Here is a 23,970-nt window from a genome sequence, read left to right on the forward strand (position 1 = left end):
ACGTAGAGTACACATGTACCTTTCCCACCCTACCCCCAATAATTCCTTGCCTCTAGACTAATTAATTAATTAAAATTAATTAATTAAACAAACATTAAAGTTTACACCTTAGCGCCATAGCGGCATAGTGCCTTAGTTCCTTAGCGGCAGGCAGCTCCCATAACCATCCCAATAGTGCACTCTGCACTAAAAAGGCTTAGATATCTTACTTTTTGTTGTACAGTTTGCATATCTTGCACCAAACCAAATAGGGGAAGAGAGCAACAAAATGACTTTTTGGTTTTGTTTTTGGAGCAAAATTTGAGCAACTTTGTTTAAAACTAGCGAGACAATCTCAGATAGTGCAGAGCGCAATTGATAGCTCTGGTACAGTAGTCCCATAAGTACTCACCCCTGCTTGGTTCACTTCCGGTTTGTATCTACCTTGGTAGTCTGCTACGGCTTTTCCCCTTTGCAGTGTGTATGTTTCAAGGTTGTATTTTCATTCAAGGTCCAAACATTACGCACAAATTAATTACTACTGGTGTTTTACGTTGATTTTCGTTCATTTTAAATTCAATAATACGCTGAAGCAGCAAACGTGACAATTTAGCTCTTCACGCCAACTTTGTAACTTGATACTTTTGTTTTCCTCGCAAAGGCATGTAATATGAAACTCTTGTTTTCTCCAAAACATACGGAAGATGTCCTTGTTTTTTGGAGATAAATGAAATAAAGTTAAATATCTTATGTAGTGATGAAGAAACGGAACAGAAACGATGTTGTTTTACTAAAAATGCAAATTTTTACGGATGAACAAGAACTAATTTAATTATCAGATAGTCACGAAATACCACTTTCTTTTTCTGTTGCCACCTTTGTTGTTAACGATAAAACAATTCAAAATTAACTCACAACGATATTGATGGCTGAGAAGCTTTTCCACGAAAAGTATTGAAGATAAACAGCGCTACCTGGCCGATATGAATGATTTCCTCAAAGGCTGATTAAATTAATTTGCGCTTTCATTAGGTGCCACGGCGTCTGCAGCAATATTTGAGCATTTTCCTGGTTTCTTTTGTTACAAATTTACAATTTGCGTAGTATTAAAGCCACTAACTTGAGAACTTTTTGGTCTCTCTTACAGACACAATTAAGGCGAGAAATAAACAAGCCGCTAAGGAGAAACAATACATTTGAACCCTGACAAGCACACTATTGTAGATTGAAAACAGCAGATGATATTTGTTGAACCGACCTGTGTGTAATTCTAAAAGCTACTCAGCCACAGTAACGTTTCACTTTTGTAATAAAAAGGGACAATTGGTGCTACCTGGAAAATAACTGCCGTCCTTGGTCATATGACATGATATATAAAATACCGCGTGGAAAGATAGTGTATAACACTAACGATGCTAGAACGCATGCGTCTTACATGTTGAGCTCTACCATAAGGAAAACCACTCAACATTTGTGCGTGATTCCGTATGCAATGTATCCTTCACCTAATATAGAAGCCACGAACGCTAACTAATCTACGCATGCGTTTAGGGCAAATTAGTTTTGTTCTAAGGAGAATGGTACCACAAGGAGAGCAAGGGGTTACCTGAAACAAATATATAGCTTTGCGATGTTCAAAGCTAAGTGACGGCGATGGAATGTGTTTTACGTAGAGTACACATGTACCTTTCCCACCCTACCCCCAATAATTCCTTGCCTCTAGACTAATTAATTAATTGAAATTAATTAATTAAACAAACATTAAAGTTTACACCTTAGCGCCATAGCGACTTAGCGACTTAGTTCCTTAGCGGCAGGCAGCTCCCATAACCATCCCAATAGTGCACTCTGCACTAAAAAGCAACTTTTGACTTTTTTGAGCACTGAACTTTTGAGCAACTTTTTGGGAAATCTCTAACAAAGATTTCCACGATACACATTTAAACGGAATGTGGCTATTTCAAAACAGAATACCTGAATCCTTATATTAATTGACCTTAACTCCGTTTTGACAAGGAAACGTCAGAGAAAGTAGCCTTAAGCCTGGCCTTGACTACCTTTTAGGATGTTTCCTCCCGAGTACTTTTGCCCGAATCATCGTCTGCCCGAAAAATTTCAAAAATGTCTGAAACTAGGGGGAGCTACAGCCTCTCCCCGCCCCTCCCCGGCACGTACACCTAACTGTCGTATAATCCGAGGTGAAACCGCGTTTGACCTCCGATTATAGGTCTTGTAAATTCGAGAGAAAACCGATATTATATGTTCGAATATTTCTGATTCTGAAAAAAGCACCGACTTCCGTTCGATTACTAGTCGCAGAAGACCGAATAGTTCCGAACACAATCCGAAAATTGGACACCCTACTTGCTTGCACCCATGATGACATAGTGGTTACCTGCATGCCTAGCAGCAGTAATCACAAAAACACAAAACATGACTTCTTATCAAAACAAAAGTAAAGCACAAAACCTCAGCATTACAACAATCTCAGGTAAACCTCAGTCATTATTACCTGGTTGAATAAATGTTATTTTAATGATGCAAAATGTTTGTAATTGTTTTTTCTCTTAAACAATTCTAGCAGCAGATTTTCGTAAGGGTTACACGGAAATATAATCAGTTAAGCTATATCAGCAATGACTTGTCAACTCTGTCTATCCAGCTTAAAACGATTCCTTAGGATTTCTTCTTTGTCTCTATTGTTCTAATACTTAATTTCAAGATCTGGTTTTCGGTGTTTCAGATTGCTAAGACATTCCTCACCAGTATACGCGATCCTACTTCCCCGCAGGTCTAGTGTGGTTACTTTACAGGCTGGTGACTGTAATGCTTGACTCAAACTGGTAACACCGGCATCAGTGATCCGACTTGCCCGCAGGTCTAGTGTGGTTACTTTACAGGCTGGTGACTGTAATGCTTGACTCAAACTGGTAACACCGGCATCAGTGATCCGACTTGCCCGCAGGTCTAGTGTGGTTACTTTACAGGCTGGTGACTGTAATGCTTGACTCAAACTGGTAACACCGGCATCAGTGATCCCACTACCACACAGGTTTAGTGTGGTTACTTTACAGGCTGGTGACTGTAATGCTTGACTCAAACTGGTAACACCGGCAATAGTGATCTGACTAAAACTCAGGTCTAGTGTGGTTACTTTACAGGCTAGTGACTGTAATGCTTGACTCAAACTGGTAACACCGGCATCAGTGATCTCATTATGACTCAGTTCTAGTGTGGTTACTTTACAGGCTGGTGACTGCAATGCTTGACTCAAACTGGTAACACCGGCATCAGCGATCTGATTGAACCTCAGGTCTAGTGTGGTTACTTTACAGGCTGGTGACTGTAATGCTAGACTCAAACTGGTAACACCGGCACCAGTGATCGGATTACAAATCAGCTGTAGTGTGGTTACTTTACAGGCTGGTGACTGCAATGCCTGACTCAAACTGGTAACACAGGCATCAGTGATCTGACTACGAATCAGCTGTACTGTGGTTACTTTACAGGCTGGTGACTGTAATGCTTGACTCAAACTGGTAACACCGGCATCAGTGATCTGATTACTACCCAGGTTTAGTGTGGTTACTTTACAGGCTGGTGACTGTAATGCTTGACTCAAACTGGTAACACCGGCATCAGTGATCTCATTATGACTCAGATCTAGTGTGGTTATTTTACAGGCTAGTGACTGCAATGCCTGACTCAAACTGGTAACACCGGCATCAGTGATCTGATTACTACCCAGGTTTAGTGTGGTTACTTTACAGGCTGGTGACTGTAATGCTTGACTCAAACTGGTAACACCGGCATCAGTGATCTCATTATGACTCAGATCTAGTGTGGTTACTTTACAGGCTAGTGACTGCAATGCCTGACTCAAACTGGTAACACTGGCATCAGTGATCTGATTACCACTCAGCTGTAGTGTGGTTACTTTACAGGTTGGTGACTGCAATGCCTGACTCAAACTGGTAACACCGGCATCAGTGATCTGATTGAACCTCAGGTCTAGTGTGGTTACTTTACAGGCTGGTGACTGTAATGCTTGACTCAATCTGGTAACACCGGCATCGGTGATCCGATCATCAATCAGCTCCAGTGTTACGACTGGACAAAATTCTTTTTCCAAAGTTTTACAGATTCGTGTAATTCCAGACTGTGTTAGATTTGAATGTGAGATAGACAACTCCTCGTTAACAAACAATGGCTGGTCAGTAAATGGTTGATGTTTTTTAGTGGCTTCTTCATTCAATTCACAAAACACATCTAACAAAAATGAAACAGCAATACAGTCCATACTAGTTAAGCGGTGGAATTTGTAACTCCTGAATTGAAAGGGATGTTTCTTTATGGAATTTTTGGCAAAAGCTTTGTCTTCATACTCAGCGAGACACTTAACTCCAATGGGAAGGCCGTCTCCGTCGCTTTCCTCTGATTGCAGTACGTCAAGTAATTTTTCCATGAATTCATTGTCTTTTTTCTTCGACAAAATACCAGCCATGAACTGCATAACCATTGTAGACACTATTCGCGTGGAGGGAATCTCTCCTCTCTCCACAAACCAACGAGCCGCCAAATACTCCTGCAGAGTAAGGTGTGTGAAACAAAAATGTTTCGTCTCTTCAAAGGCAGATTTCCTGAAAGGAGGACCACAATGAAGAATGCCACTTGCTCTCAGGCTTTCAACTTCAAGTAAATCAAACTTTGTCATGTCTTCTTTAACAAAAAGGAACTTTTTCTTTACAAGCAATTCAGCTGCTAGCTCTGAAACCTTATCTAGTGTACTTTCAGATGGAATTTCCTTTCTCTTGTGGTCCTGTACAAATTTGTTGAAAACTGCAGAATAAAGGTCACTTGCTTTGACAGGGAGAGAATCAGCGGTCCGTGATTTCTTTAGAAGATACTCCATGTAAGAACACATCAGAAAACAAAGCACAGGGATGTGGGCAAAACTGGCAAGTTCTTCATTCCTCGCGATGTGATCAAGTACAGTGTTCTTCATGTTTTCATTTTCTTTGAAATACTTTTTGATGTATTCTTTCACCTGTTCTTCTGAAAATCCTGCAATTTCTACAAAACGATCAAAGCGAACTCCAAGCTTCAATTGATCAGATTCGTCGGGTCTTGACGTCATTATGACAACTGAACCACTCACAATGTTTCCTTTAATCAACTTGGCACACAGAGCAGCTACTGGCATTTTCTCCTGAGCGCTGTTTGGGTACTTTTCATCCAAATGTTTAGCGATGTAATCTTGTTGTGAATACTCGTCAAACCCGTCAATGACAATCAAAACCTCCTCAGGATGATTTGCCATGTATTCAAATAAAGATTCATCAATAATCGAGTGGTCATCCAGCACTGAAGAACGGTTCAGTAGTTCTCTCAAAGTAACAGGGTCATCTCCCAAATGATTCAATTGACGGAAAGTCAACAAGTATGCAAACTTGAAATCTGGAACTTCAGCTTCTGGTTTCACCTGAAATAAGTTGTCATCAGCCCAATCTCGAATCAGCTTTTGGGAAAACAGCGTTTTGCCAATCCCTGCCTTCCCTGTGAGAAGGATACATTTGGGATTGCTGTCTTCATCGTTGGTACGGACGAATATTTCTTGACAATGTTTGACTTGGCGAGTCTCACTAACTTGACCGTATCGACGAAGGAATTCCTTTCTTTCCAAATGAAAGTCGTCCTCAACAGGCTTTCTTCCATGCTGTATAAGAAGATTGGTGAATATGTCGTCCGTTTTGACACTGGAAATGGTGGAAGAGGCTACCGATTTGGACTGAAACTCGGTTTGTCTTCTAATTGATGCCTTTAATGCGCTCGTGTAGGCAGTTACATCTGAAAAGCAAACAAACAACAACATGCGTTTACAAAGTTAAATGGATGTAAATACCTTGTTTGCCATGTTAGATATACTGCAGAAAACCCATTGTCCTGTTATATTTTTTTAAGCAATGGATGGCTTATTGGCAATCTTCGTTCCTTACTGCAATTTTCGACAATGGAAATAAGCGGAAGTAAAACACCAGCGACCAATCACGTTCCTAGAACCCGCACATTATAGGTAAATGGTGCATGATTAAACACAGGACGCTCTACACGAAACCAGAAAATCCCGGTTCCTGTTTGTCTGCGCACATGCGTTCAAACTCAATAACAGTGTTTGAACATACGTAGATAGTAACTAATGTTAGCTCGCAGTACGATTTGTCCCAGAGGTCTGGATTTTGGGGTGGTTAGAACCAAAAGGATTGCAGCCTATGGAAACGAGATTGGCAAGCGACTCTATTAACTAACATGTCTGCGAAACATGCGCAATTCAACCGGACGTCGGATATTTTCGAACTACCAATGGTCACTCGCTTCCTGACCGCTGGTCAAGGGTAACAAAGATTCTCGGTATGAGGCTGGGGTTGTGGGTTAATTTGGATAATTAGATGCTGAGTTTATGATAACTATCAAATCAAATCAAATCACAAATGAATATGTTGGTTTGTGTGGCCGTGTGATTTCTATCACGCGGTTAATGGCATCGAAAGATTCCGGTTTTACTGTGCGAGTCAAAAAATCGTGAAGGCTTTGATTTGATTCTGACAGGTAAGTTGTGTACTAACCAATCACAATGAAGTACAGGGCACGAGAGGAAACCTCAAATGACCACAAACTGTAATAACCATTGCTATTTGTGGTTTAGTTTTCCCTAACTGGGTTTTTCCTTCCTACGCAGTAACATACCATAAATGTTTCAGGTGTTCAAGGTTTTCTGAGTTTCACAATAAAGCAGTAACTTTCACAGTGCTCCCAGTCTCCTAATAGAGTCTGACGTTTCTCAGATCAGAATCTTCTTGATTCACCAGATTAACTCACTGCAGTTATACGTTATAACGCTAAAAAGTAATCCTAAACACGAACTACATTGTTGCTGGCTTAAAAAAATATACATGTACTTTGATTCATGTTTAGACATGAAAGTTTTGGATGTATGATTCATAATTGATTCAAGGTGGCTTCATAGGGTAATCATTTATGGCGTTGCGCGCGCAAGTGTTATGTTTTGAATGCTGTTTTTGCATTCGCTTTCACACCTAGTCCTTTCAAACTTATTACATGTAATAACGAATGATAAAATAGTGGTTTGCTATCATCCCTCTTAAAATGTTCGGTTTTAGTCTTGAATTATAAATGCCCCAACAAATGTGTTCATTACTGTTTGTGTGGCTTTATTTGTGATTTTCTTGAATTTTCTTCGGTGAAATCTTCCAAAATTTTTACATCACATCGCTTCCAACGGGAGACGAATTTTAAACACGAAAAAAGTTGGGTTTCTAAAGGCAGTTTTTTCGATTTTTTCAACTTTATGTCTTTTACCGCTGCAAAAAATCTGGTCTTATAGATTTCCCTGAAAAACGAGCTCCGATATGGCAAGCCGTTTGTAGCAAAATTCAATCCTTGCAATATATGTTTAATCCTTTAAATAATGGTTTTATTTAAACATATAAAAAGGCATTCAATCCAATGGCAAATAAAATTTTTGGTTCAATTCAATCTTTTAATTTTCATGATTCAATCCAATACCTGGAATATTGATTCAATCCAATACCTGATATATTGATTCAATCCAATACCTGGAATATTGATTCAATCCAATACCTGGAATATTAATTCAATCCAATACCTGAAATACTGATTCCATCCAATTCCTCGAATATTGATCCAATCCAATACCTCGAATATTGATGCAATCCAATACCTAGAATAATGATTCAATCCAATACCTCGAATATTGATGCAATCCACCTCGAATATTGATGCAATCTTCCTGGGCCGAGCGCGGCCAACAGGAACGAGAGTAACTGAGCACTAGAGAGCACTGAAAACATGGCGGGCGAAGGAGAACTAGAGTTAGAAGTCGAGTTTCCTAAGTTTCTTGAAGACGTCTCGGATAAAACGGAAATAATTTTTGAGAATTTTGACTCAGAAGTTGCAGAAGCGTACGCCGAAGTTCTTGATCAAACCATTAGTCTGCTCAGGTAAATGAGGCATTGCTACAACCGAGACACAAGGGACACGGAAAATTTAGATTCCATTACTGTCGCTTTTGTAGATGTAAGTTAACCAATTTTTATGTGACAAACATATTTGTTTATTAAAAGCTGTGTGTGCTAGCTTTTTGTGGCAAATAACATAAACTGTAGCAAACTGTGCTACCACATTGGTCTTTGGTATTGTGCATCTTTCTGCTGTCCAATCATTACTGGCATACTAAACTTTGAACTGTAAACAAAATTTTTGATGTGCTACCCAGTCAAACATTTTTCTCACAAAAACTGTTTGTGTAAACCTGGCTTTATGTTATTTTTGAAATAAGAACCTTTACATTTTACAAGACAGCAATCATTGAACATTGGGATGTGTTTTAAGTTTTTCAATGTTGTCTCATGTTTTGCATTATTTAACCTACCTGTGGTACTTCTTTCCTAAAAACGATGTTTTTCTTGATATTCTATGACAAACATTGCACCAATTTGTTGTGAATATTATCGGGTACTCAGCGCTCAAGGCTAACACTACTGCCAACTAGCCACACATTTCAGTTTTGAATAGTAGATTTTGCACTTTCACTAGCCATTGTGACAATCATGATGGAATGGAGTACTGGTCTACTGGATGAAAACAAAATTGAGAATTATCCTGACAAAGTAAAACTGAAGAGAATAGAAACTAATGAAAACAGGGAAACTATGAACGAATTTCATGGAAATAATTGCCTTAATAAGCACATGATAAATATTTAACTATTAAACGGAGATAAAAGAAAATGGTACCACTGATAGAAGTACATCAGACATTGAACATAAGCATATTCAAGAAAAGCGGGATTCGTGTTTGTGGGAGTGAAATTTTCTTAGTGATTATTATTAACATTTTAGATGCAACAAGAAATGTCCAAGATTGACCACTCTTATAAAAAAGTCAGTGAAACTGTGTATTAAAAAGGCTGGCTGGTGTAAAGTTAGTTTTGGCTAGTGACATGAGACCTGTTAGTAGCCATTATGCCATTGCACCAAGAATTTAGTCTTGTGTCCTGGGTACTTTTGAAAATAAGATAACAAATTAACCTTGCAACATTTTAACATCTGTTTTGATAAGCACCTGAAAAATCTACAAGGCAGAGTAGTGCACATGGCAGTTATAAAATGCCCTGATTTCTCTTCAGTTTAGTTGTGTTGCTAGACGTTAGACATTCTGTAATTCAAGCAGTTTCTGAGTTTTGTATATCAATGAAAAGAAAGATGAGAAAATAATTTACTTGATACAGGGTGAGGTTTTCTGTTGAGAATTAAGTTGCAAATATACTTTAGTGGGGTCATAATCTTCTTTACCCAGCCCACACACATGTAGTATTATGCAATTGTCAGTTGCCCAGGTTTAACTGTCACAAGTTCTAGAGCCTCTTGGAAGATGTCTACTCCCATTTGACTTGATTCTTTTAAGGGATCTAGCCTTTCCAATACAAATGACTGCACTGAATCATGTTGTCCCAAGTCAATTTCTTCAACTACAACATTGTTATCACTGTCCAATGGAGTTGGACGATCAGGATCATCACCATAGTATTCAAAATCATATGACTTTCCATTTGAAAGGGGGTTTTCAGGCTGCATCATATGATAAGCCACATTTGGTATGACAACCAGTTTTTTTTCTGTTCTTACATTTTGGTGGCTGAAAGCTTCAGTGAACTGGCAAAGAGCTTGGTTTATCCTTGGTTGAAAAACTAAGTTTAAGGTGAAAAGATGCACTGAATTATCAGTGTCCAGGATGCCTGACAATTCAATACTATAAAAAGTGTAAAAGTACAAGTGGGAAGCACAACGGAAAACATCCGTCCACAATCTTTCAGTTCGTTGGTTGTGTTCATGGCCCAGCAGTGAAGTTGCCCTTCTCCTCTCTTCTAACCTGCACCATTGTATCGCACACACCAACGTTTTCAACACCATGATATACTCGTACTCTCAAAGGCCAAAATTCTCCGTCTCTCTTAACGGCATCCAGAAACAATTCTGCTTTATTGTTGGCACTACATTTCAAAAACGTTATTCTCTGAGAAAATCCGTCTATACAGCCGTGAATTAGTATTTTCCATCGGATCAGAGAGTGATCTCCATCCAGATGCCAAAGCGAATTTACGTACCCCATCTCAAGACAGTATTTTGGGGATCTAATTTTGTTAACCTTTCTCTTATTCTTCTCCGTTGAACCCGTAACCCAATGGACTTGCAATGAATGGACTTGAAACCTGTAATGAAGTTATATCCAGTAGCACTCCCGTGGTTAGAAATGTACTCTTGACTGATTTCGGTTCCTTATCAGGTAAGCTGTCGAAACCCCTCATATCTTCTAAGTCATACCGCCCGGGGCGGCACTGCCATATATGGGCTATATAGGTATGTGCCGCTGTGAAGGGTATGGTTTTCAAGCAGTTTACTCTAGGATAGGGTATATAAATCAGAGTGTTTGGGTCTAGAATAGGGTATAATTTTTCACAAAACTGACTAGTTGGTTGAAGATTTTATCTAGACTAGGGAAACCAGGAATTGCCACTCAAAAATATAAAAATCAAATCGGCAAGTTTAAATTTACGCAAATCAGCTTCAACAGTGTCGATAGATGGGGGGATTTGGGGAGTTTACTCTAGTATAGGGTAGCAAAATTCAGCTGAACTAGCTCTGGTATAGGCTAAGGGTTCCAGGATCCCAGCGGCACATCCCCACCCAGAAATTCCCAAAGTACCCCCCCCCCCGGGCCATACCGTCTGTCACTCTTCTGCGAATTGTCCATCTCGAAACTCCAATCATCTCTGTTATCGTTGTCCAGATGAATCCTAGTCCTCAAAGTTTCTCAAGCACCTCAACAGGAATTTTAAGAAATGGTCTTCCACGCTTTCCTCTTTTTTCGCTTTCTATCGTAATGGATTCCGCAGTAAAAATTGACGGAGTAATAGTTCTGCGACGCAACACACTGAGCACATCTACAAAAGCGACAACAATGGAATCTGAATTTTCGTTGTCCCTTGTATCTCGGTTGTAGCAATGCCTCATTTACCTAAGCAAACTAATGGTTTGATCAAGAACTTCGGCGTGCGCTTCTGCAACTTCTGAGTCAAAATTCTCAAAAATTATTTCCGTTTTATCCAAGACGTCTGCAAGAAACTTAGGAAACTCGACTTCTAACTCTAGTTCTCCTTCGCCCGCCATGTTTTCAGTGCTCTCTAGTGCTCAGTTACTCTCGTTCCTGTTGGCCGCGCTCGGCCCAGGAAGATTGCATCAATATTCGAGGTGGATTGCATCAATATTCGAGGTATTGGATTGAATCATTATTCGAGGTATTGGATTGAATCAATATTCGAGGTATTGGATTGCATCAATATTCGAGGTATTGGATTGAATCAATATTCGAGGAATTGGATTGAATCAATATTTCAGGTATTGGATTGAATTAATATTCCAGGTATTGGATTGAATTAATATTCCAGGTATTGGATTGAATCAATATTTCAGGCATTGGATTGAATCAATATTCCAGGTATTGGATTGAATCATGAAAATTAAAAGACTGAATTGAACCAAAAATTTTATTTGCCATTGGATTGAATGCCTTTTTATATGTTTAAATAAAACCATTATTTGAAGGATTAAACATATATTGCAAGGATTGAATTTTGCTACAAACGGCTTGCCATACTCCGACTAAAGTAAAATATTTACTACCAATCTGCCAAATTTTACGAAATTTCACCGAAGGAAACGCGAGAAAATTCACTGTCAGTTTTGCCTTTTGTGCTCATGTTGACGTCAGAAAATATCCAAAAACGCTGACGTTTTCCTTCGAGCGCGCGCAAATTACTTGAGCTTTCGTCCTCAGCGCACGTGCGATCGTAAAACTATAGGGAGCCACCTTAAGCATAGCTAATAGAGGGAAATGGTTATGAAATTTTGCAAAGTTCTTTGTTACATGTTTTTATTAGCTATTTTAGGGGTTGACCCTGCACAAAACCTGACAAAATATAAAATACAAAAGGTGGTTATGCATAGTCAATGAGGGTCAAGGACCTTTCAACATAAATCTTAGCCTATTTGTTTGCTTCTTTGATGTTTACCTGGCTTGTTAATCATTCCCTCTATTAACTATAAAAATAATCTATTCAATTTTAATGTTTATACTGAATACACTTCTGACCTTCATCGCTTGTTTTCCCTTTAGAATTCACCATCGATTCTCTCAAATCATCTAGCTTCTTTTCAAACTTTTCTTCGATTTGATCCAATTTTTCCTTGATGCTAATTTCATCCTTTACCCACTGTTCAAGAAGCTCTTGGTAGTGCTCCTCAAACTCAGGGTCCATGCATTCAGTCTTCAGATCGTCAATAGCATCTTGGCAACACGTTCCTCCCAATCTCACCAATGCATCCTGGATGTCCTCCCAGTATTGACTGAATATTGCATCATCAACTGAGGCCTCGCTGGCATGACCGTAAACTATGTTTCTGTAGTACTTGATGCGAACAATGTCAGCTCCAGGTGATAAATCTGTCGCTACTGGAAGAATGTCCCAACCTGTACCCGGGGGAACAAGACCACAGATATTCCTTAGCAGGACCATGAGTAGAGTGATGTCAAAGTTCGTTGATGAAACTGAAGATTTGATGGCAGGATACAGTTTGCCCCATTGTGTAGGATTCAGGACTCTTTTCCTTCGAAGTGTTTGCAATATAACGTGTGTCGGAGGAGTTGACAAGACGGTGTCCAGGCTCCCTGTTGGACGCTTCTTGTCAAACGTTTCTCTCAGGACATGTGCACCAACATCTACCAGAAGGCGACATAACCTGGCGTAATTGGTAGTTTCCTTTGTGGAATGAAATGTTGGTGCTGCAGAAGCCATGGGTAATGACGCCTATACAAGTCATAGAGGAAAAAATAACAGTTAGACAATTTTATACCATACATATATTAGTGCGTTACATTAATTGTAACATATTGGGACCGAGGTTTAACTTAGGCTGCAAAGACCTACGGACTATTTAACATAAGAACAAAAATTCGAACGAACGAGCAAAATTCAGTTGAAGTACAGTAAACGATTTGCTAATGTGAAAGATTGATGTAAAATGTAAAGTGCGCGAATAAAATTTATTGTTTGGCTGTGCCAAGAATGTCTGTGATGTGTCACAGATTTGAGGAAAAATAATGGTAATTAACGTCGCGGAAATTAACCCGCAACTTAATTAACAGCGCGGAAATTAACATTAACATAAATTAACGCGACTTAAATTAACGCGAATTTTTGAAATTCGCGTTAATTTCATGAAGCGTTAATTTTCTATAATAGGGTACCAGCAGAGCCTTTTGAACCTTACATCTAATTTAGAGGAATTCATACACTAATCTTGAAATGAGTCCATTAATAAAAATTCAATCTTGTTTGGCGATCAATGACAATCAATGCAAATTTTCTCATTTGTGCCATGGCATCCATTTTTCAAATGCGATCTTGTATTAAACAGTTCATGAAATCACCTAAGCAAACTTGAATGACTACTAACAAGCTAATAATACTTCAAATTGCCACTTAGAATGCATGTTGTGTATATTGCAGTTTATAATTTATCAAATATTTTCGCTTGCAAACAATGTCTTAATGCATCACGTGACCGAATATGCCTAGTCTAAAACTGGAGGAATATCCAAGTGATATTCCCCAGTCTAGTATGTTGTGAAACATATTTGATGAATAAACACAATAGCCTCCATTTGGCGCAAAAATATGCTCAAATGAAGACTGTTGGTGTGTGTGTGTGTGTGTGTGTGTGTGTGTGTGTGTGTGTGTGAAGCTCACATTAAGTCAGCAGCTGAGAAGTTTGTCAGGTTATGAGAGTCACGTGGTGCAAAAGAATTCTACAAAGATGACTGTGCATTTGTTTAGAGCCTGTAAATAAGAAAATCGGGTACCAGTTGGCTTCTTCAAGTGGATTTCCCCTCCTTCATTTTGGCTTCGCTTTTGTGTACCTTTATAATTAATCGTTTTCGAGAGACTTCATACTTATTTCCCAGCTTTCAGTTTTTGCTTGTTTTGAGATGCGGTCCTTTGTCTGTTCGTATGCATCGAAAATTAGTTTTCGTATCCTTCATAATTTTGTATTTAGATTCAGACTTTCATTAAATTTATAAGGCGAATTTATAATTACACTACACATTATTTTCAGAACTAGGAAATACTCAAACAGCAAGTCAAGTGCTGCGAGGCAGTTTATGAAATAATGAAACTACCCAGCATCCCTCGCAGCTGTAATGTTTGAAATGTTAAATAAAATCGTCATTTTGAAGTCCAGACCTATACTATACCTTAACAAAAAAAATTTCAAGTAAAATAACTCTGATATCTAACTTAGCATGATGACGGCATTTTTCACGTTAAGTTGAGATCTATTATTTTTTAAAATAAAAAATATACAGCAATCAGGCATACAATGTAATCACTTTTAATCATAAGACACCACTGGATAAATTAAATTATATATTACTTTTATAAGCACAGTCCCACTTGTAATATTGAAAATGAAATAATTATGAATAATAATGATAATAATAATAATAATAATAATAATAATAATAATAATAATAACACTGAAAAACAATTTATTATGTAATGACCAGTGAAATACCAGTGAGGTAAGCTTTAGCACATAAACATGATATCTTAACACTGTGAAAATTAATAACATGTGAAGATATCATTTTTGATAGCATTTTTCTTTTGTTCCTTTAACCACACATAAATTTGTTGGTGAATGATCGAAACATCTTCGGATCTTCTTCGGTCGTCTTCGGCAATCTTCGGTAATGTTTGGAAGTGTTCGGAAAATGTTTCCCTGCCAGCAGAGGCTCTTTTCCTGGTGTTCGCTGACGGGAAAAAAGAGACCTCTGCCATGGGTCGAAAATGGCTTTGATTTAACCGCCGTCCACAGTCTTAGACAGCTCTATTTAAAATGCATGCTCCTTGCATTGTTTGCTGACCGGAACTTGAGCCCGTCCCGCGCATTTCTTTACATTAATTTCGCTGTCAATTATGAGCCGACATTGTAAACATGGCATACATATCGGCGTTCACGAAAGAGTTCAATCGTAAAGAGTTACTAACTTTGCTTTCTTCCGTTTTGGATAACCTCGACCATGGAAACAAGAAAAAATTGAGTGGCAAGCAGTTCAAGGCCCTGTTTCATTTTTTAAATGCGCGAGACGCGTTTGCGTGCTCCGCGACCGGGCATGGGAAAACTCTGATCTACCAGAAAGCTGTACTTGTTGCACGAACAGGAAAGGTGAAAATTCTGCCATCGAACCCACTTGTTGTGGTTTTTTCACCGCTAAATGCGCTCACATCTGACGGTGAGAGTTCAGCGGTTTCTCTAGCGCATTGCCTCGCGCTTGTAGAATTATTCTGATAGCTGTCGATGAGAAATGCTTTGTCTTGTTCGAGAATCAATGTTCTCTTTATAACTGAGTCAGCCTATTGTTTACAGCATTTGCAAACCCATCGGGATGACAAGGAAAAATCTGGCGACTCTCCGACCACTGTTAAATTTTCTTTGAGTCCTGCAGTTGTGGTTGTGTTGAAAAAGCTTCCCTGTCCAGCTAACTTGAAGTCAATACCACAGATCAGACAACAATTATCTCTTGACGATTTTGGTACTTTTCTAAGTGGTGTTTTTGGCAATCTAGTCGATATTTTCCTCTGTTTTCTACACAAAGAGTTAACTAACTGGGGTGTGAGACATAACGCGCCATCTGCGTGGGTTTTTCACGCCAGTTTGAGTGAAAGGTTTTATTTTCGTCACGTGCTACGAACCTCACGTGACGGCTCGGTCGCTAAGTCACGTGCACGGAGCACGCTCAATATAGCCATTTTCGACCCATGGCAGAGGTCTCTTTTCTCCCGTCAGCGAACACCAGGAAAATGGCCTCTGCTAAGAGGGAAGGAAAATGTTCGGAAACGTTCGTCTGGCCCTCGAAACAATTTTGGAAAATCTTCGGAAATCTTCGGAAAATCGTCAAAAACGTCGTCATTAGTATGTTAATATAATAGTAAAAAAAAACTCGCTTGTAGATATGGAATTTCTCCTCTCGTGTTCAACTTGATATCTAACTCTTTCGCTGCGCTCACTCCTGAGATATCGAGTTGAACATTCCAAGACAAATTCCATATCTACGCGCGCGCAGGTATTATTCCCTATATTATAATAAGAACTTTCCCACAATCCTTGTTGATTTTTTCACTATTTGTAATTATCTATAGATGTTTTTAGTAGATTTACATTCCTTTGTAGATGGTTCATGCAGTCATGGTCACTTAGGCCCATGGGCTATGCAGGCACCCTTTGCGGACTCTTACTTTTTAGCATACAGATGTTTAAGAACTGCATAATAGCGGAGCTCCGGCGGCCTGAAAGGCCGCCAAGCGTAGCACCATAACTATAGGAAGAGAACTACATGCATGCATAGAAAACCATGCAACTCTTTTTTCACGGTCAACATGGCTAGCGGTGTGGATCACGAGCGCCTGCGCCCAACGAACGAAATAAAAAAAAGACGCCGCACAACATGGTGGGCATACTCCAGCTACATCATGTAAGTCATGCAGCCTTCCTTTACAACGTACATCTTTGATATTGGATATACATGTCATGATCAATTGACACCTGTCAAAACAAGTTATATCCGTTGACCAGTATCACATGACCATACCATGGGCTCAAGTTTAGAGCTCATCAAGTTCAGGTGTTTTTTTAACTTGACTGCTGACCAAGTTCTAGTTTTTGATTGGATCGCGGGCTAAAGCGAGGTTAACTTGTTGAAATCAAGGCCAGGTTTCTCTTAAGCTGATAAACGCTAACCGAGGATTAAAAGTTAACCGAAGTATAATTTGCTTGTATAAAGATTTTTTTCACTGCTTATGTTTTGTGTAGTTTGAAATTAGTAAAACTCAAAAGAGACGGCCAAACAATATAAACAGAGAACCTCACCGCAAAGTTAGAAAACTCATGTCAAATTTCTCGCTTATCCTGATTTAGATTAATTGGTTTCTGAACAAACCGACTCAGGAGCTCCGCTTATGCACTAGTCAATTGAAACCTCCACGCTTTGGGTCCAGAGGAAGGGTAGGGGATAATAGGGGCATTAAATCACTTTCGAACAACAATCTGTCCCCTGGGGTTGGTTCATTTGACTAATTTCGACTTTGGGTTCCTGGTTCCGTCCCTACGTGGGGCGTGCTAGCAATAGAGAAACTGGGTACTAGTTCTACGTATGGAACTTCAAAGATGGGGGAAGGCATGAGAAAGATAAGAGTGGTTTGAGCCACGCATATCTTGCTTTCACTTCATCATCCACTGTAATTGATATTCAATCTGAAGCAAGTAATTTGCATTGAAATTCAAATGATATCCGGAAGGTCGAAGGGTTCATGTCATGACGTGTTCTCATCTTTCAATTTCTACAGGTTTTATTCCAATACCAAGATAGCCATAAGGTTCTAGATCTCTGACAAAATGAGGATATTGCTGTAAAGCTAAAGAGTGTTTTAGCCTGTTGAAGCATGAATAATTTTCCAAAAATATGACATACATATCTGAATGTGAAGTTAGTACTGTACTAATAATCATAATAATCAAAGCTGTATGCATGTAAACTTGGAAGACGAACATTTAAATGCATTTCTTTTTTCTTGAAACTTTAGACAGTTTCAACTTTCTCACCTGGGGAGGAAGGGCGTTTGATCTGAACTCTTCCCTCAGGGCGTAGGGATATTGATGCCTTTTGACCAGGGTCAATGTCAAATCCCCTACCCCTCCCCAGGACCAAAGGGGTGGGGGTTTCAATTGACTAGTGCATGTAAGGCTTAGCTAAGGCTATTTGTTTATTAGCTCCTGGTATACTGAGTTTAGATTAGTTTTGAGTGTAGGAAGGGAGTATAATGTAACAAACCTATAATGTAACTAACCTCAACTCAGTATACCAGGAGCTAATAAATATAAGTGCACATATTAGAATCTAAGTATTGAGGTGTTCTTATAAGGTCTTATATGACAGTAGATGAGCAACATCACTCAGATTGATTTACAAATTCATGAATTTAGAAGGGAAAATTTATTGTGTGTTAATCTCTAATTGAAGTGTTGCCTGATATGTTTTTCTTTTTGCCTGTAGATGAAAAGTAGTCTGCTTTACACAACTCAGTCGCACTGTTTTTACCCTACTCTACTCTTAGGATGCACTTGATAGTCAAAGTGTTTTAGATACAGAGACAATTTGTCCTGATTTATTTACCGTCAAGCTCACTAGACAGTTCAATCACCCAGTGAATGGTCACAGAACAAAATCAACTGCCCGCTGGGGCCACACAAATTGCCTGCTGATGAAGGAGCTGAGGAATCACCCGTTCAGGAAAGTAATTGCAAGAGGCACAAACTAGTTTTAACAAATCACCGATTATATATGGTGGTAAAAACTGATCTACTCATTGTGATTGAGCCCGCTGAGGCACAATTCAATGCAAATAATGACAAGCCATGTTTGCCGTTTGTTGAATGGGCTAGATTGTAGAATGTAAAGTGTTTACAAGGTTGGTACATATCTTTCACTTTACACTCAGCCTTGGTGAATGTTCTCATGCAGTGACATTAGTTATGAATATTTAAAAGCAGAGCTTTTGGGCCGTCAAGTGGAGCTCCATACTCATAGAAACCCATGAATCACTTTTCTCATGGTTAAAATGGCTGGCGGCATTGCTTGTGCACTCAGGCACATACACACGGCAACAACAGCAACGACGGCGATGAGGACATTGCACAACATGGCGGCCATACTCCAGCTTATAGGGCATGGTGGCCTTAGTTAACAGCGTACATCTTTAATATTGTACATCCATTTTATGGTCAATTGACACTGACCAGTGTCACGTGACCATATCACAGGCTTAAATTTTATGCTTATTGAGGTCAGATGTTTTTTTTAAAGTTAACCGCTGACCAAGTACAGGCTTTTTGATTGGATCCTGGACTCAAACCAGGTTAACTTACTGTAATCAGGACCGGATTGTTCAGAACTGAGCTGGTTAACACTAACCCTGAGGATTAAAAGTTAATCAAAGTATAAATTTTTCTTCTATAAAAATGTTTTTCACAGCTTATATTTTATGTAGTCTCTATACATTAGCAAAAAAAAAACAATAGCAACAACAGCATCTGTCTTGGTTTGCAGTTAGTGGTGATTTCAGTGATCCTAATCCATCAATGTTTCTGTTGCAGCTGACTGTTTTGGGATCAAGATGTAGATCAATGACGCAATGATTACCTTGTAATGTCACTACCAAAATGTTCAACATGAACCTTTGAGAAAATCTCAACAACAGTACATGTACATGTATACTTTAAATCTAGTAAGTGGTGATGTCAATGACCCTAATCCATGAATGTTTTTGTTTTTTTAGGCATCAAGGAGTAAATCAGTGGTGTCATCTTCAGTAGCTGATAAAAAGAAAGGAAACAGAACATAAATAAAATTGCTCTAACTCACTGACATTCACACAATCATATTTTCTGATTTCATGACAACAGCAGTGCCATTTGGATAAGCATTACCTTATATACACTATACTCTACAGTACTAATCAAAGCCATAATATAACCCCCCAGTATTAAATAAATATGCAGATTTAGCCAAGCCTAAAAGCCGAGCTCCTGGGCCGGATTGTTAAAAGCCTGATTTTAAAAGCTAACCCAGGATAAGTGAGAATTTTGATTTGATTTTTTTTTTAACTTGGCGTTGAGGTTTTCTGCTTATATTGGTTGGCCTCCTGAGTTTGAATAATCTCAAACTACACAAAGCATAAAGCGTGGGAGGCGCGGTGGCCTCATGGTTAGTGCGCTCGTCTCCAGATCGAGCGGTCCGGGTTCGAGCCCTGGCCGGGGACATTGTGTTGTGTTCTTGGGCAAGACACTTTACTCTCACAGTGCCTCTCTCCACCCAGGTGTATAAATGGGTACCGGCAAACTTAATGCTGGGGGTAACCCTGCGATGGACTAGCATCCCATCCAGGGAGGAGTAGAAATACTCCTAGTCGCTTCATGCTACAGAAACCGGGATAAGCTCCGGCCTGATGGGCCACTTGGCCCGTATGCAGACTTTACCTTTACCTTTACACAAAGCATAAGCAGTGAAAAACGTTTTTATCCCAGAAATATTTATACTTCGGTTAACCTTTAATCCTGAGTTAGTGTTAACCAGCTCAGTTCCGAACAACCTGGCCTTGATTATAGTAAGTTAACCTGGCTTGAGTCCGCAATCTAATTGAAAAGTCAGTGCTTGGTCAGCAGTTACCTTAAAAAAAAACACAAGACCTTGATGAGCTCAAAACTTAAACCCGCAATATGGTCGCGTGACACTGGTCAGCGGATACCTTGTTTTGACACATACACACGGCAACGACAGGGACGATGATGACGATGTCACACAACATGGTAGCCATACTCCAGCTGATAGGACGTGGCAAGCAATACCGCTAGACATTTTTACCATGAGAAATTTCTGTAAGTTGGGGCTCCACTTGACGGCCCAAAAGCTCCGCTATAAAATATACATAACTAATGTCACAGAGAGCATTCACCAAGGCTGAGTGTAAAGTAAAAGATATGGACTAAAATTGACTCTTCTCCGGTAAAATCTTCACATTCTACAATCTAGCCCATTCAACATTAACCACAATGGGTTGTCATTATTTGCATTGATTTGTGCCTCAGTGGGCTCAATCACAATGAGAAGATCAGTTTTTGTCACCATGATGGGCGATTTGTTCAAAATAGTTTGTGCCTCTACAATTTCTTTAAAATTACTTTCCTGAACGGGTGATCCCTCAGCTCCTTCATCACCAGGTGATTTTGTTCTGTGACCTTACTGGGTGACTGAACTGTCCAGTGAGCTTGACTTGGTAAATAAATCAGGACAATGTCTCTGTATCTAGAACACTTTGACTATCAAGTGCATTCTATCTCCTTTGATTAAAATTTGGTCGACAGTACCGCACTGGAAATGACTGTGCACATAACAATTCTGAAAAACCCATATAAGAGTACTGTCTTCCCCTGGAAATATCACTAATTTGTCATGACTTTGATGGTTACTTCCAGCAATTGATAAAATTGCATTTGCCATGCTAACTCTAGTGAAGAGAAAAAAAATCTTACCTGATCTGCATGCTATCTTTGATCCATCTTCTCGAAACACAAATTGGTGATAGATAAGTCATTATGGGGACACAAATTTGTCAACGACTGCCACTGATCCTAACTGCATCTTCTCAAAATGATCTCCAACGAAAAGAATTTGGATAAAAAATAGCCAGACCCACATGGTCTGTCAAAAATAGTGTTTTTCTCACTAAGGCTCGCAGTAACTACTCAAATAAAATTAGTCCCCAGGGTTTTCATTCAATACCATATCATTATTTTGCATATATGATGAATCAACGGACAATATTAAGAAAAAAATGATCCCTTTCTCTAAAGATCAGTACATAGATACATACATACTAGATTATTGTTGCCTCCCTAGTGGGGCTTTTCAGGAACAATGACTTACACCAATTACAAAATACAATAAAACGAATATCCAAACATATACAATACAGCTAAACGTGCAACACTGTGAGAACTCTATCGGTGTTGAGTAGCGTAAAAGCAAAGCTGACTGATCGAGTTGTGTAAAGCAGACTACTTTTCGTCTACAGGCAAAAAGAAAAACACATCAGGCAGCACTTCAATTAGCCGATTAACAATCACAATAAATTTTCCCTTGAAGTTCTAAATTCATGAATTTGTGAATCAATCTGAGTAATGCTGCTCATTATTGTCAACAAAAAGTCTCCTCTGTCCTTATAAAACAAAGCCCTATTTATTGAACACCCAAACCTTATTTTTATAAGACGTTATAAGAACATCCCACTGTTGATTCCAATACGTGCACTTTAGATTATACTCCCTCCCTTAACTCAAGACTAACCTAAACTCAGTACACCAGGAACTAATAGAAATCTTCATAAGGCACCATGATTTGTTTTGGGCAATAAAAATATTTCAGGTAAAATAAATAGCCCACCAAAAAAGAACTGGAAAAAACGAAAATGAACAAACGAATGAAATTAGTACCCTATTCGAATAAAGAAGCCTGTTTCCAATACGCAACCCCCTCCCTTCCTAAAGAGGTCAAAATTCAGCAAGTTCATTGTACGCTAAACAAACACATGTATGCAATGCAAACCAATTTTTTTATATGAATGCTGACACTGATCATTTCTTTTATTGCACCAATTATTACGTTCACATAGTGTAAGGCAATCCTACTCCACTTTGTATCGAGAATTCCCCCCCCCCCCTCCCCCGGCAGAGCAGGGGCAAATATGTACAGTCACATATTCACTGCATTGGTTTGAAGTGTGTATGACTTCTGCAAAGCTGCATGTATTTTTACCCGCTACCCTTCAACAACAAGTAACTAAAGCTTCTTGCATCACGGGGAAAGAATGTTTTGTAGCTCGGCGACGGCAAATGGCCATGAGTTGTGGTAAGAAAACAAATCTCCTGTTTAGCTCAGCAAATGGCCATGATGACTGTCAGATCTGTGGTCAGAAAATAAATTTTCAGGTTTGTAGCTCAGCAAATTCCTTGTAGCCATAATTGGTTGTCAGAAAACAAACTTTCCGTGTTGTGTAACGCGCCAATAGGCCGTGTTTTGTGGTCAGAATGGTTCATTCATCCTTTGCATTTGCGAAAACAAGATGTAAATTCGAGCAACGTAAAGAAATACAAACACAAAATTTAAAAACATTTGGTGACGTACTGTCTTGCAGGGTTGCTGGTCAAATTTTATTTTCTCAAGAAATGTTTGTTCAAGTGTTGGCGATCTGAAATTGAAAGTGTCACCAACAGTTCAAATACCTTTCCTGGAAAATATTTTGTCCAGTACAACTTCTACTGAAATACTTAATCAATTAAAAACACTTTCACCGCAGGCTTCTGTGAACTTCACGTGCAAATCGTTATCTGTCATTCGATCAAACTTAGTTTTCTATCGAGGGATTTGAATGCCACCAAAGTAGACCAAACATGCAAAACGCACTGCGCTATAAATCTTTGATTACTACTTAACAATTAGATTATGAGCACGAGATTTCTATGAGGTGATAGTTGATGAGGCCGAAGGCCGAAACAACTATCACCTCATAGAAATCGAGAGCGAATAATCTAATTGTTTTAGAAGAATTCTTACTAAAATTTACTTCTAATAAGTTGTGTGCTCGCACGCATCAGTTTTTTCAATAATTTCAACTTTTTTAAAGGTCAAGAAACCGTAAATGTCCTTCGTTTACACCTCTCGGGAATTTAATTATCCATTTGCATCAAAATTTTCATTTGTATCATCATTTGCATCATTTCCATTTGCATCAAAACTTTGGAGAAACGAAAAAAACGTCGCCATTTCCTGGACGACCTCCAGCCACTGCACACTAATGGCTGATAGTGTTCAATGGCTCAGCCAATCAGATTGCAGCATTTGCATTAGTATACTAGTAGAATTCTACTAATAGTATTTAGTAGTGTAACTCATTAATCAAATTCTCGAGTAATCCCAAATATGACCATTCGGTTCGATCCACGGTATCATTATTTGATTCCACGTTTCGATTTTGGTTCAATTATTTGCATATCTTTCCCAGGGTTCCCTCAGTGAGTTATTATATAGTGAAATCAGAATCCAGAACTCAAAGGAGTTTGCAGTTTGTGCGCCATTTCGTGTTGCTTTGTAAAAATGTTGCCCTTCTACCACCCCTTGAGAACTTCCAAATAGGGCAAACCATGTGCGACACGCTCATTA

At 39.0% G+C, this 23,970-nt stretch overlaps 2 protein-coding genes across 7 annotated transcripts in view; both read right to left on the bottom strand.

Moving 5' to 3' along the window:
- LOC145488906 (uncharacterized) overlaps positions 1 to 6,144 on the bottom strand; it is a 122,243-nt gene extending 116,099 nt beyond the window's left edge. The window contains exon 1 of the mRNA XM_081467751.1: positions 6,074 to 6,144. The gene's annotated coding sequence lies outside the window, so the exon portion shown is untranslated. The remainder of the gene's footprint in view (positions 1 to 6,073) is intronic.
- Positions 1,908 to 23,970, bottom strand: part of LOC145488904 (uncharacterized) — a 120,389-nt gene continuing 98,326 nt past the window's right edge. For all 6 annotated transcript variants that reach the window (XM_081467742.1, XM_081467740.1, XM_081467739.1 and 3 more), the window contains 2 exons: positions 12,229 to 12,943; positions 1,908 to 5,826 (listed from right to left, as the gene is read on the bottom strand). In XM_081467742.1, coding sequence (XP_081323868.1) covers positions 2,684 to 5,826; positions 12,229 to 12,931 — 3,846 coding nt within the window. In that variant the 5' untranslated portion in view covers positions 12,932 to 12,943 and the 3' untranslated portion in view covers positions 1,908 to 2,683. The remainder of the gene's footprint in view (positions 5,827 to 12,228; positions 12,944 to 23,970) is intronic.

The sequence above is a fragment of the Orbicella franksi genome, chromosome 6 (genome assembly GCF_964199315.1).
Source record: "Orbicella franksi chromosome 6, jaOrbFran1.1, whole genome shotgun sequence".
In the NCBI taxonomy this organism is placed as follows: domain Eukaryota; kingdom Metazoa; phylum Cnidaria; class Anthozoa; order Scleractinia; family Merulinidae; genus Orbicella; species Orbicella franksi.